The sequence below is a fragment of the Moschus berezovskii genome, chromosome 17, assembly GCF_049115385.1.
Source record: "Moschus berezovskii isolate FMDL1 chromosome 17, NW_MosBer_1.0, whole genome shotgun sequence".
Classification (NCBI taxonomy): domain Eukaryota; kingdom Metazoa; phylum Chordata; class Mammalia; order Artiodactyla; family Moschidae; genus Moschus; species Moschus berezovskii.
The window spans coordinates 64,262,666-64,276,724 of record NC_142476.1 but is presented as its reverse complement, the minus strand read 5'-3'; the positions used below and the strand labels follow the sequence as shown (position 1 = coordinate 64,276,724).

The 14,059-nt window shown below is 37.1% G+C and overlaps 1 protein-coding gene across 2 annotated transcripts in view; it reads left to right on the top strand.

Annotated features, from left to right (window-relative positions):
- Positions 1 to 14,059, top strand: part of DNAH14 (dynein axonemal heavy chain 14) — a 398,894-nt gene that overhangs the window by 94,314 nt on the left and 290,521 nt on the right. For both annotated transcript variants that reach the window (XM_088845531.1, XM_088845532.1), the window contains 2 exons: positions 6,426 to 6,586; positions 7,342 to 7,686. In XM_088845531.1, coding sequence (XP_088701657.1) covers positions 6,426 to 6,586; positions 7,342 to 7,686 — 506 coding nt within the window. The remainder of the gene's footprint in view (positions 1 to 6,425; positions 6,587 to 7,341; positions 7,687 to 14,059) is intronic.

The following is a 14,059-nucleotide window of genomic DNA, read 5'->3' as shown; positions in this document are numbered from 1 at the left end:
CACCAAAGAATTGATGCTTTTGAATTGTGGTGTTGGAGAAGACTCTTGAGAGTCCCTTGGACAGCAAGGAGATCCAACCAGTCCATCCTAAAGGAAATCAGTCCTGAATATTCATTGGAAGGACTGATGCTGAAGCTGAAACAATACTTTGGTCACGTGATGTGATGAACTGACTCATTTGAAAAGACCCTGATGCTGGGAAAGATTGAAGGCAGGAGGAGAAGGGGACGGCAGAGGATGAGATGGTTGGATGGCATCACTGACTCAATGGACATGGGTTTGAGTAAACTCTGGGAGTTGGTACTGGACAGGGAGGCCTGGCATGCTGCAGTCCACGGGGTAGCAAAGAGTTGACACGACTGAGCGATGGAACTGAACTGGTTATGCTGAGATCTGTTCCCTCTGTACCCACTTTGGTGAGAGTTTTTATCATAAATGAATGTTGAATTTTGTCAAATGCTTTTTCTGAATCTATTGATCTTTTTCAAATCTATTGAAATGGTCATGTGTTTTTGTGTTTCCTTTTGTTAATGTGGTGTATAGCATTGATTGCTTTGTGTGTGTTAAACCATCTTTGTGATCTAGTAATGAATCCAACTTGGTCATGATGGATGATCCTTTTTTTGTATTGGGGTATTTTTTTGAGGATTTATGCTAATATTTTGCTGAGGAGTTTTGCATCTGTATTCATCAAAGCTATCAGCCTTTAATTGTCTTTTATTGTGGTGTCTTTGGTTTTTGTGGCAGGGTGATGAGGAACCTCTGAAATACATTTGAGAATGTTTCCTTCTTTTCAGTTTTTTAGAACAGATTGACAGTCATAAGTATAAGTTCTTTGTATGTTTGGTAGAATTCCCCAGGGAAGCCATTCAGTCTCAGAATTTTGTTTGCAGGTAGTTTTCCTAATTACAGATTTTTTTCACTTCTAGGGATTGGATTGTTCAAATTATCTGTTTCTTCCAAATTCAGTATTGGCAGGCTGTATGTTTCCAACAACTTTCCCATTTCTTCTAGGTTTAACATTTTGTTTGCATATAACTTTTCATAGTATTCTTTCATAATTTTTTGTGTTTTTGTGATACTGGTTGTTATTGCTCATATTTCATTTTTTATTTTGTTTATTTGTGTCCTTTCTTCTTGATGAACCTGGCCAGATGTTTGTTGATTTTGTTTATCTTTTAAAATCACCTCTACATTTTATTGATATTTTCTATTATATTTTTTAATTTATTTCCTCTGATCTTAATTATTGTCTTAAGTCCTTCTGTTGACTTGGGGTTTTGTTTGTTCTTTTCCTAAGTCTTTTAGGTGGTAAGTAGGTTATTTAAGAGTTTTTTGTTCTGTTTTGTTTTTTTGACGAAGACCTGTATTGCTATGAACTCCATCTTAGAACTGCTATTTTTGCATCCCATAGAAGTTGTAATGTTGTGTTTTTAAGTTGCATATTTGGTGTTATTTTCTGATTTTTCTTTGATTTCATTGTTGACTCATTAGGTTTTTAGTAGCATGTTTAGTCAACTGTTTGTTTTTTTCCCATTTTTCTTTTTTAGTTGATACCTAGTTTCATATTGTGGTCAGAAAAGTTGATTGAATTAACTTCTGTTCTTTTAAATGTTTTGGGGCTCATTTTCCAATTTAGATTATGTTCTATCCTAGAGAACATACCAGGCACACTTGAAAAGAATGTGTGTTAATGTTTTTTGGATGTAGCCTTCTGTTGTTCAGTTGCTAAGTCATGTCCGACTCTTTGACTGCAGCATGCCAGGCTTCCCTGTCTTTCACTATCTCCTAGAGTTTGCTCAAACTCACATCCACTGAGTTGGTGGTGCCATCCAACCATTTAATCCTCCGTCATCCCCTTCCTCTTTCCCTCAGTCTTTCCTACAATCAGGGTCTTTTCCAGTGAGTTAGCTCTTCACATCAGGTGGCCAAAGTATTGGAGCTTCAACTTCAGCATCAGTCCTTCCAATGAATATTCAGGGTTTATTCCCTTCAAGATTGACTGTTTTGATCTCACTGCTGTCCAAGGGGCTCTCAAGAGTCTTCTCTAGCACCACAATTCGAAAGCATCAATTCTTCAGCACTTGGCCTTCTTGATGGTCCAACTCTCAAATTCATACATGACTACTGGAAAAACCATAACTTTGACTATATGGACCTTTGTCAGCAAAGTGATGTCTCTGCTTTTAACACACTCTCTAGGTTTATCATAGCTTTTCTTCCAAGGATCAAGCATCTATTAATTTTGTGGCTGCAGTTACCTCCTCAGTGATTTTGGAGCCCAAGAAAATAAAACCTGTCACTGTTTCTACTTTTTCCCTGTCTGTTTGCATGAAGTGATGGGACCAGATGCCATGATCTTAGTTTTCTGAATGTTGAGTTTTAAGCCAGCTTTTTCACTCTCCTCTTTCATCCTCATCAAGAGGCTCTTTAGTTCCTCTTCACTTTCTGCCTTTAAAGTAATATCATCCGCATATCTGAAGTTGTGCTCTTTCTCCCGGAAATCTTGATTCCAGCTCGTGATTCATCCAGCCTGGCCTTTCACATTATGTACTCTCCATAGAAATTAAAATGAGCAGAGTGACAATATGCAGCCTTGACATACTACTTTCCCAATTTTGAACCAGTCAGTTGTTCCATGTAAGTTTCTTTATCCATGATCTTACTTTTTGTCTGTCTGCGCATCATTTGCCCTAAAGTGAGTTTCTTGTAGGCTGCACATTTCAGGTTCTTGTGTTATTATCCAATCTGTCATTCTCAGTCTTTTGATTAAACCATTTAGTCTATTACATCTTTTTGTAACGGCCACTTGTTTTGCTTCTATTACCACATGATGCTTCATGCTCATCTTGAATTTTCTTTGCCTCTGCCCTTAAATCAACCAATTTTTCAAGGAACACTGGTTGGTTCCTTTTATAGGAGAATGAATTACAGGAATCAAGGGAGCTAGACTGTAGATGTGCTCATTACTATAGCACTGTTAGTGCTCTTAGATGCCATGGTGAAAAGATCTAGAAAATATATGTGTATATACCAACTCGATGGACATGAGTTTGAGTGAACTCCAGGAGTTGGTGATGGACAGGGAGGCCTGGCGTGCTGTGATTCATGGGGTTGCAAAGAGTTGGACACAACTAAGCGACTGAACTGAACTGAACTGATACTAGCTCATGCATAACATATGCGTTTGTATTTCTATATCTATTTTTTGTTTGTTTTGTTTTAAACTATGAGTTCTTGGGACTTCCCTTGTAGCTGAGTCAATAAAGAGTCTGCCTACAATGCAAGAGACCTGGGTTTGATTCCTGACTCAGGAATATCCTCTGGAGAAGGAAATGGCAACCTGTTCCAGTATTCTTGCCTGGAGAATCCCATGGACAAAGGAGCCTGGCAGGCTATAGTCTATGAGGTCGCAAGAATCGGATAGGACTAAGCAACTAAGCACACAGCCCATGAGTTCTTACTAATATATCTATCAGATCCCAATCCAACACCTTCAGGGTTCATTCTCACCTTCTACTTTTCCTAATATGTAACTTTTCCCCTAATATGTAACTTTTTTACATAAGAAAAAAGTACTTATTTGTTATAACAAATATAGTTACTTGTTATACCAGTATTATATTTTCAGAATTGCTATCCCTGTATCTTTAAGAGGCTTCCCAGGTGACTCAGTGGTAATGAATCTGCCTGCCAGTGCAAGAGATGCAGGTTTGATCCCTGGGTTGGGAACATACCCTGGAGAAGTAAATGGCAACCCACTCCAGTATTCTTGCCTGGGAAATCCCATGGACGGAGGAGCCTGGTGGACTACAGTCTATGGAGTTGCAAAAATTAATTTAGTCACAAATTAGTGACTAAACAACATCAACCACCTCTTTAAGAAACCAACGTAGCAAATAAGTACAGTGTTTTTGTAGGGTTCTTTTAGTGTCTAAGCTTATGCTACTGCTGCTAAGTCACTTCAGTCGTGTCCGACTCTGTGTGATCCCATAGACGAAAGCCCACCAGGCTCCCCCGTCCCTGGGATTCTCCAGGCAAGAACACTGGAGTGGGTTGCCATTTAAGCTTATAGTCGACAATAAAAACACTGTTTTCCAAAGTAACTTAAATCAGCTCTTTCCCATCCTCTTCAGTGTGGTTATACAGTTCGTTTGTAATGACTTGTGATGTTTGTTTTTTCAAACGCTTAAAATATATGTATGATTGTGTATCTTTTTAGATCTTTGCTTATATTTTTGGGGGGGTGTTTATTTATTGTTAGTTTGTAAGAGGTCTTAATATGTACTCTGGATACAAGTATTTTATCAGATACAATATTTGCAAAACTTTCTCCCTGTCTATGCCTTAACTTTTCATTCTGTTTTTTTTTTAATTTTTATTGAAATATAGTTGTTTTGCAACGTGTGTTATTTTTTTGCTATACCACAAAGTGAATCAGTTACATGTATGCATACATACATCTTGTCTTTTTTAGATTTCCTTCTCATTTTGGTCCCTGCAGAGCACTTTATGCTATGCAGTAGTTTCTCATTAGTTATCTGTTTTATACGTAGTCATTATATATGTCAATCCCAATCTTCCAGTTCATCCCACCTCCTTCCCTGCTTAATATTTATAAGTTTGTTCTCTAAATCTATGTCTCTATGCTTGCAAATAAGTTAATCTGTACCATTTTTCTAGATTCCACATATAAGCAATATTATGCGATATTTTTCTCTTTCTGACTTACTTCGCTCTAGGATAGTCTCTAGGTCTACCCACATCTCTGCAAATGGCACTATTTTGTTCCTTTTTATGACTGAGTATTATTCCATTATAGGTATATACCACATCTTTATCCATTCCTCTGTTGATGGATGTTTAGTTTGCTTCCATGTTCTGGCTATTGTAAATAGCACTGCAATGAACTTTGGGGTGCATCTATCTTTTTTAAATTTATTTGTAATTGGAGGATGATTGCTTTACAATGTTGTGTTGGTTTATGCCATATATCAACATGAATCAGCCATATGTATAAGTATGTCCCCTTCCTTTTGATCATCTTTCCCATCTCCCACCCTAGCCCACCTCTCCAGGTTGTCACAGAACATGGATTGCATGTATCTTTTTGAACTATGGTTTTTCTACAGGTATACACTCAGGTGTGAGATTACTGGATCATAAGGTAGTTCTACTTTTAGTTCCTTGAGATACTTCTATACTGTTCTCCATAGTGGCTGTATCCATTTACACTCCACCCAAACAGTAGGAGGGTTTCCTTTTCTCCACATCCTCTCCAGCATTTATCATTTGTAGATATTTTTGATGATGGCCATTGTGACTGGTGTGAGGTGATACCTCGTTGTAGTTTCAGTTTGTGTTCATCTAATAATTAGTGATGTTGAGCATCTTGTCATGTGTTTATTAGCCATTTGTATGTCTTCTTTGAAGAAATGTCCATTTCCACTCATTTTTTGATTGGAGTGTTGGGATTTTTTTTATATTGAGCTACGTGAATTGTTCATATGCTTTGGTGATTAATCCCTTGTCAGTTGCTTCATTTACAAATATTTTCTCCCACAATCTGTGGGTTATGTTTTCATTTTGTTTATTAAATGTAAGGCTGCACACTATAAAATTCTTAGAGGAAAACATAGGCCGAACACTCTTTGATATAAATCGCAGCAAGATCTTTTTTGACACACCTCCTAGAGTAATGAAAATAAGAACAAGCAAATGGGATCTAATTAAACTTAAAAGCTTTTGCACAGCAAAGGAAACCATAAATAAAGCAAAAAGACAATTATCTTTTCATTGATTCTCATAGAGATAAACTTATTAATTTTGGTAAGATACAGTTTGTCAATTTTTTTGTTTTATGGATTATGCTTTTGGTTTTGTCTCTTAAAAATTCTTTGCTTAAGTTAAGGTCACACATATTTTCCCTATATTTTCTCCTAGAAGATTTATAGATTTGTGTTTTATATTTATATATGTCATTTATTTTGAGCTGACATTTGGATAGTGTATGCAGTGTACATTGAAGGTTTTTTTTTTTTTTGCCTTAGACATCCAATTTGTTCAGCTTGATTATTAGCTCAAGGAGAGTAGAGATAGTGTCTTCTAATTTTTGTATCCTCATAATGATATAATGCTCTTCACACAGCAGATACACTTTAAGTACTTGTTAACTTAATGATTTCTTCTGATTTTTTTTATCATACCTTGACCCACCACCCAGTACCTATGAGTGATTGCTTCTATAATATTAATTCCAAATGTTTATACCTGCCTTTAAATTCCATTTATCAGTATAGAATACTAGATAGCCCTCACAGTAAGTCTGCCTCAGTTTTCAGTAGTTCTAAATGTCCTTGATAATTTTAAAGCATTGCTTTCAATGGAATTTCTGAATGTACTAAACTTTGAATCATATATTTTAGCCAAAATTATTCCTCTTTGCCAAGATCCCCGCCTATCAATCTTTACTGAGTCGGCTTTATTTATGGATTTTCCTAATAAGAAGACAAATGTAAGAGACTATCAAACCAGATGGCCAGATTGTCAGGTTCTTTTTGAAATGGATCCTGCCTACCAAGATAAAGTAAGTTTAAAAATAGTTTATCTTAAGGAAAGAATATTTGGCTTAAGGAACAGAAATGCACTGAAATTTTTAGATGAAAGGGATTTATTGAAAAATTAGAGTATCATAATTAATGGCAATTGGAAAATCACTCCTAGCTTATCTCCCTATTTGTCTTCCTCATGATCTTTCCTCTTTGTTTGCTTCTGTATATTTTTTCAAACCTCAGCTATGAAAAAAATCTTTCTCTTTTATAGTTTCCTCATAATATTGGTTTGCTAATGATGGCCCCAACTTTTCCCCTTACTATCTAACATGGCATTTTTTTGTTCAAATTCACAAAACAACCAACTTGCCTAGCTTGGTTCAAGATTCTATCCTATCCAAAAGGCTGTGTTTTAAGAATTGGGGTAAGGCCCCATAATATTTAGAACTCATCTTTTCTAGGGCTATGTGTGAAGCATATACACTAAAACAAGGTGACAAGCAAAGGAATAAATGACTGATGTCTCTACTGCATGGCTCAAAATAACATGCTAATTATAAAGTTAAATAGCCTACTAAAGCTTTACATAAAGTGAAATATAAGAAGCTATCTAAATTTCTTAAAGTCTTAAGTTTCCTACATATTTAGATACTTAACACACATTCTTAACAAAATGAACTTCACATAAAACCATTTTAAATGTTTTAACCAAACTATTAGATTATTAGACCATACTACTATCATTTTAAAAACAAAATCCTGATTAACTTTTTAACATTTTTACTTATAGATTGCGAGTTTCCTGACTATTATTGGAAGTTCAATGGGCCAAGTTAGTATTTACAGCTGCCAGTTTAGGAAATATTGTACTATGGTAGAGAAGGCCAAAATCATAGGTACCAAAATATCATCTATGGAAGAATTAACTTCAACACAGTTTAAAAGTATACTGTCTAAATTCAGAAACTACCTTCGACAAATTGTTAATATGGCCATCGAGAAGCGCATTGGTATTTTCAATGTTATGAGTTTTGATTATCAGTTACAATGCTTACCATATGTTGAGAACATCATAGATATGAGCCAAAATCTCTTGAGATCTGTAATTGAAAGAAAGAATGCAAATCTATTGGAGGTAAGTATTTTGAAAATTCCTATTGCGTGATAATTCTTAAAATTTGTAACACTTTTTTGAGATAACATCAGTTTATAATAGTACATAAGTTTCATGTGTACCACATTGTATTTCAATCCTTTTCTTCCTATCTTATCCAACACTTGTTATTTCTACCTTTTTTTCATAATAGCCATTCTGACAGGTGTGAGATAATATTATTGTGGCTTTGATTTGCATTTCTGTAATAATTAGTGGTGTTGAACATCTTTTCATGTGTCTTTTTATGTGTCTTTTGGCCATTTGCATGCCTTCAGTGAAAAAAAGTCTATTCAGCTCTTCTGCCCATTTTTAAATTGAGCTGTCTGTTTTTCTGTTGTTGAGTTGTATGAGTTCTTTATATATTTTGTATCTTCACCCTTTGTCACGTATAAGGTTTACAAATATCTTCTCCCACAAAGTAAGTTGGTTATTTTTTTTTTAATTTTTTCATGGTTTCCTTTCCTGTGCAGAAACTTTTTAGTTTGATGTAATCCCATTTGTTTATATTTGATTTTGTTTTCTTTGCCTGAGGAGAAAAATATTAAGAGAAATGTCAAAGAATTTACTGCCTATGTTTTCTTCTAGGATTTTTATGGTTCAGGTCTTGCATTCAACTTTTTAATCCATTTTGAGTTGATTTTTATGTGTGGTTTAAAGTAGTGGTCCAGCTTCACTCTCACATATGGCTGGTCAATTTTCCCAAAACTTATCAAATAGACTTTTCATTTTCCATCGTATGTTCCTTGCTCCTTTATTATAAATTAATTATCCATATATGTGTGGGTTTATTTCTGGGCTGTCATTTTTGTTCCATTGATCTATGTGTCTCCTTTTATGCCAGCACACGACTGTTTGAATTACTGTATTTGTGTAATATGTTTTATTTATTTATTTATTTTACTGGAGGCAAATTACCTTACATTAATATATTGGTTGGTTTTGCCATACATTGACACGAATCTGCCCCAGGTGTACATGTGTTCCCTTTCTTGAACCCCCCTCCCACCTCCCTCTTCCCCATATCCTCCCTCTAGGTCATCCCCGTGCACCAACCCCAAGCATCCTGTATCATTCGTCGAACCTGGACTGGTGATTCATTTCACATATGATAATATACATGCTACAATGCCATTCTCCCAAATCACCCCACTTTCACCCTCTCCCACAGAGTCCCAAAGAATGTTCTATATACCTATGTCTCTTTTGCAGTCTCGTATACAGGGTTATGGTTACCATCTTTCTAAATTCCATATATATGCGTTAGTATACTGTATTGATATTTTTCTTTCTGGCTTTCTTCACTCTGTATAATAGGCTCCAATTTCATCTGCCTCATTAGAACTGATTCTAATGCATTCATTTTGATGGCTGAAAAATACTCCATTGTGTATATGTACCAAAGTTTTCTTATCCATTCGTCTGCAGATGGACATCTAGGTTGCTTCCATGTCCTGGTTATTATAAACAGTGCTGCAATGAGCATTGGAGTACATGTTTCTCTTTCAATTCTGGTTTCCTCGGTGTGTATGCCCAGGAATGCGATTGCTGGGTCGTATGGCAGTTCTATTTCCAGTTTTTTAAGAAATCTCCACACTGTTCTCCATAGTGGCTGTACTAGTTTGCATTCCCACCAACAGTGTAAGAGGGTTCCCTTTTCTCCACACCCTCTCCAGCATTTATTGCATGTAGACTTTTGGATAGCAGCCATTTTGACTGGTGTGAAATGGTATCTCATTGTGGTTTTGATCTGCATTTCTCTGATTATGAGGGATGTTGAGCATTTTTTCATGTGTTTGTTAGCCATCTGTATGTCTTCTTTGGAGAAATGTCTGTTCAGTTCTTTGGCCCATTTTTTGATTGGGTCACTTATTTTTCTGGAATTGAGCTGCAGGAGCTGCTTGTATATTTTGGAGATTAATCCTTTATCAGTTGCTTCATTTGCTATTATTTTCTCCCATTCTGGAGGCTGTCTTTTCACCTTACTTATAGTTTCCTTTGCTGTGCAGAAGCTTTTGATTTTAATTGGGTCCCATTTGTTTATTTTTGCTTTTATTTCCAATATTCTGGGAGGTGGGTTTTGGAGGATCCTGCTGTGATTTATGTCGGAGAGTGTTTTGCCTACGTTCTCCTCTAGGAGTTTTATAGAATCTGGTCTTACATTTATCTCTCTAATCCATTTTGAGTTTATTTTGGTGTATGGTGTTAGGAAGTGTTCTAGTTTCATTCTTTTACAAGTGGCTGACCAGTTTTCCCAGCATCACTTGTTAAAGAGACTGTCTTTTGTCCATTTTATATTCTTGCCTCCTTTGTCAAAGATAAGGTATCCATAGGTGCATGGATTTATCTCTGAGCTTTCTATTTTGTTCCATTGATCTATATTTCTGTCTTTATGCCAGTACTATACTGTCTTGATGACTGTGGCTTTGTAGTAGAGCCTGAAGTCCTGCAGTTTAATTCCTCCAGTTCCATTCTTATTCTTCATGATTGCTTTGGCTATTCAAGGTTTTTTGTAATTCCATACAAATTGTGAGATTATTTGTTCTAGTTCTGTGAAAAATATCGTTGGTAGCTTGATAGGGATTGCATTGAATGTATAAATTACTTTGAGTAGTATACTCATTTTTACAATATTTATTCTTCCAATCCATGAACACGGTATATTTCTCCATCTATAAGTGTCCTCTTTGATTACTTTCACTAGTGTTTTATAGTTTTCTATGTACAAGTCTTTTGTTTCCTTAGGTAGATATATTCCTAAGTATTTAAACCTTTTCGTTGCAACAGTGAATGGAATAGTTTCCTTAATTTCTCTTTCCATTTTCTCATTATTAATGTATAGGAATGCAAGGGATTTCTGTGTGTTGATTTTATATCCTGCAACTTTACTGTATTCATTGATTAGCTCTAGTAGTTTTCTGGTAGAGTCTTTAGGGTTTTCTGTGTAGAGGATCATGTCATCAGCGAACAGTGAAAGTTTTACTTCTTCTTTTCCAATTTGTATTCCTTTTATGTCTTTTTCTGCTCTGATTGCTGTAGCCAAAACTTCCAGAACTATGTTGAATAGTAGTGGTGAGAGTGGGCACTCTTGTCTTGTTCCTGACTTTAGGGGAAATGCTTTCAGTTTTTCACCATTGAGGATAATTTTTGCTGTGGGTTTGTCATATATAGCTTTTATTATGTTGAGATATGTCCCTTCTATTCCCACTTTCTGGAGAGTTTTTATCATAAATGGATGTTGAATTTTGTCGAAGGCTTTCTCTGCATCTATTGAGATAATCATATGATTTGTATTTTTCAGTTTGTTAATGTGGTGTATTACATTGATTGATTTGCGGATATTGAAGAATCCTTGCATTCCTGGGATAAAGCCCACTTGGTCATGATGTATAATCTTCTTAATGTGTTGTTGGATTCTGATTGCTAGAATTTTGTTAAGGATTTTTGCATCTATGTTCATCAGTGATATTGGCCTGTAGTTTTCTTTTTTGTTTGATCTTTACCTGGTTTTGGGATTAGGGTAATGGTGGCCTCATAGAATGAGTTTGGAAGTTTCCGTTCCTCAGCAATATTCTGGAAGAGTTTGAGTAGAATAGGTGTTAGCTCTTCTCTAAATTTTTGGTACAATTCAGCTGTGAAGCCATCTGGACCTGGCCTTTTGTTTGCTGGAAGATTTCTGATTACATCCTCTAGTTCCGTGCTTGTGATGGGTCTATTCAGATTTTCTGTTTCTTCCTGGTTCAGTTTTGGCAAGGTGTACTTTTCTAGGAATTTGTCCATTTCTTCCAAGCTATTCATTTTCAGTTCAGTTGCTCAGTCGTGTCTGACTCTCCGCGACCCCATGAATTACAGCACACCAGGCCTCCCTATCCATCACCAACTCCCGGAGTTCACTCAAACTCATGTCCACAAAGTCGGTGATGCCATCCAGCCATCTCATTCTCCGTCGTCCCCTTCTCCTCCCGCCCCCAACCTTTCCCAGCATCAGAGTCTTTTCCAGTGAGTCAACTCGTCGCATGAGGTGGCCAAAGTATTGCAGTTTCAGCTTTAGCATCAGTCCTTCCAATGAACACCCAGGATCGATCTCCCTTAGAATGGACTGGTTGGATCTCCTTGCGGTACAAGGGACTCTCAAGAGTCTTCTCCAACACCACAGTTCAAAAGCATCAATTCTTCGGCAATCAGCTTTCTTTGCAGTCCAACTCTCACATCCATACATGACCACGGGAGAAACCATAGCCTTGACTAGACGGACCTTGGTTGGCAAAGTAATGTCTCTGCTTTTTAATATACTATCAAGGTTGGTCATAACTTTCCTTCCAAGGAGTAAGCGTCTTTTAATTTCATGGCTGCAGTCAGCATCTGCAGTGATTTTGGAGCCCAAAAAAATAAAGTCTGACACTGTTTCCACTGTTTTTCCATCGATTTCCCATGAAGTGATGGGACCAGATGCCATGATCTTTGTTTTCTGAATGTTGACCTTCAAGCCAACATTTTCACTCTCCTCTTTCACTTTCATCAAGAGGCTTTTGAGTTCCTCTTCACTTTCTGCCATAAGGGTAGTGTCATGTGCATATCTGAGGTTATTGATATTTCTCCCAGCAATCTTGATTCCAGCTTGTGCTTCTTCCAGCCCAGCGTTCCTCATGATGTACTCTGCATATAAGTTAAATAAGCAAGGTGACAATATACAGCCTTGACGTATTCCTTTTCCTATTTGGATCCAGTCTGTTGTTCCATGTCCAGTTCTGACTGTTGCTTCCTGACCTGCATACAGGTTTCTCAAGAGGCAGGTCAGGTGGTCTGGTATTCCCATCTCTTTCAGAATTTTCCACAGTTTCTTGTGATCCACACAGTCAAAGGCTTTGGCATAGTCAATGAAGCAGAAATAGATGTTTTTCTGGAACTCTCTTGCTTTCTCCATGATCCAGCAGATGTTGGCAATTTGATCTCTGGTGCCTCTGCCTTTTCTAAAACCTGCTTGAACATCTGGGAGTTCATGGTTCACGTATTGCTGAAGCCTGGCTTGGAGAATTTTGAGCATGACTTTACTAGCGTGTGAGATGAGTGCAATTGTGCGGTAGTTTGAGCATTCTTTGGCATTGCCTTTCTTTGGGATTGGAATGAAGACTGACCTTTTCCAGTCCTGTGGCCACTGCTGAGTTTTCCAAATTTGCTGGCATATTGAGTGCTGCACTTTCACATCATCATCTTTCAAGATTTGAAATAGCTCAACTGGAATTCCATTACCACCACTAGCTTTGTTCGTAGTGATGCTTTCTAAGGCCCACTTGACTTCACATTCCAAGATGTCTGGCTCTAGGTCAGTGATCACGTTATCGTGACTATCTTGCTCGTGAAGATCTTTTTTGTACAGTTCTTCTGTGTATTCTTGCCACCTCTTCTTAATATCTTCTGCTTCTGTTAGGTCCCTACCATTTCTGTCCTTTATCGAGCCCATCTTTGCATGAAATGTTCCCTTGGAATCTCTAATTTTCTTGAAGAGCTCTCTTGTTTTTCCTATTCTGTTGTTTTCCTCTATTTCTTTGCATTGATCACTGAGGAAGGCTTTCTTATCTCTCCTTGCTATTCTTTGGAACTCTGCATTCAGATGCTTATATCTTTCCTTTTCTCCTTTGCTTTTCGCTTCTCTTCTTTTCACAGCTATTTGTAAGGCCTCCTCAGACAGCCATTTCGCTCTTTTGCATTTCTTTTCCATGGGGATGGTCTTGGTCCCTGTTTCCTGTACAATGTCACGAACCTCCGTCCAGAGTTCATCAGGCACTCTATCTATCAGATCTAGTCCCTTAAATCTATTCCTCACTTCCACTGTATAATCATAAGGGATTTGATTTAGGTCATACCTGAATGGTCTAGTGGTTTTCCCTACTTTCTTCAATTTCAGTCTGAATTTGGCAATAAGGAGTTCATGATCTGAGCCACAGTCATCTCCTGGTCTTGTTTTTGCTAACTGTGTACAGCTTCTCCATCTTTGGCTGCAAAGAATATAATCAATCTGATTTTGGTGTTGACCATCTGGTGATGTCCACGTGTAGAGTCTTCTCTTGTGTTGTTGGAAGAGGGTGTTTGCTATGACCAGTGCGTTCTCTTGACAAAACTCTATTAGCCTTTGCCCTGCTTCATTCCGTGTTCCAAGGCCAAATTTGCCTGTTACTCCAGGTGTTTCTTGACTTCCTACTTTTGCATTCCAGTCCCCTATAATGAAAAGGACATCTTTTTTGGGTGTTAGTTCTAAAAGGTCTTGTAGGTCTTCATAGAACCGTTCAACTTTGGCTTCTTCAGCGTTACTGGTTGGGGCATAGGCCTGGATTACTGTAATGTTGAATGGTTTGCC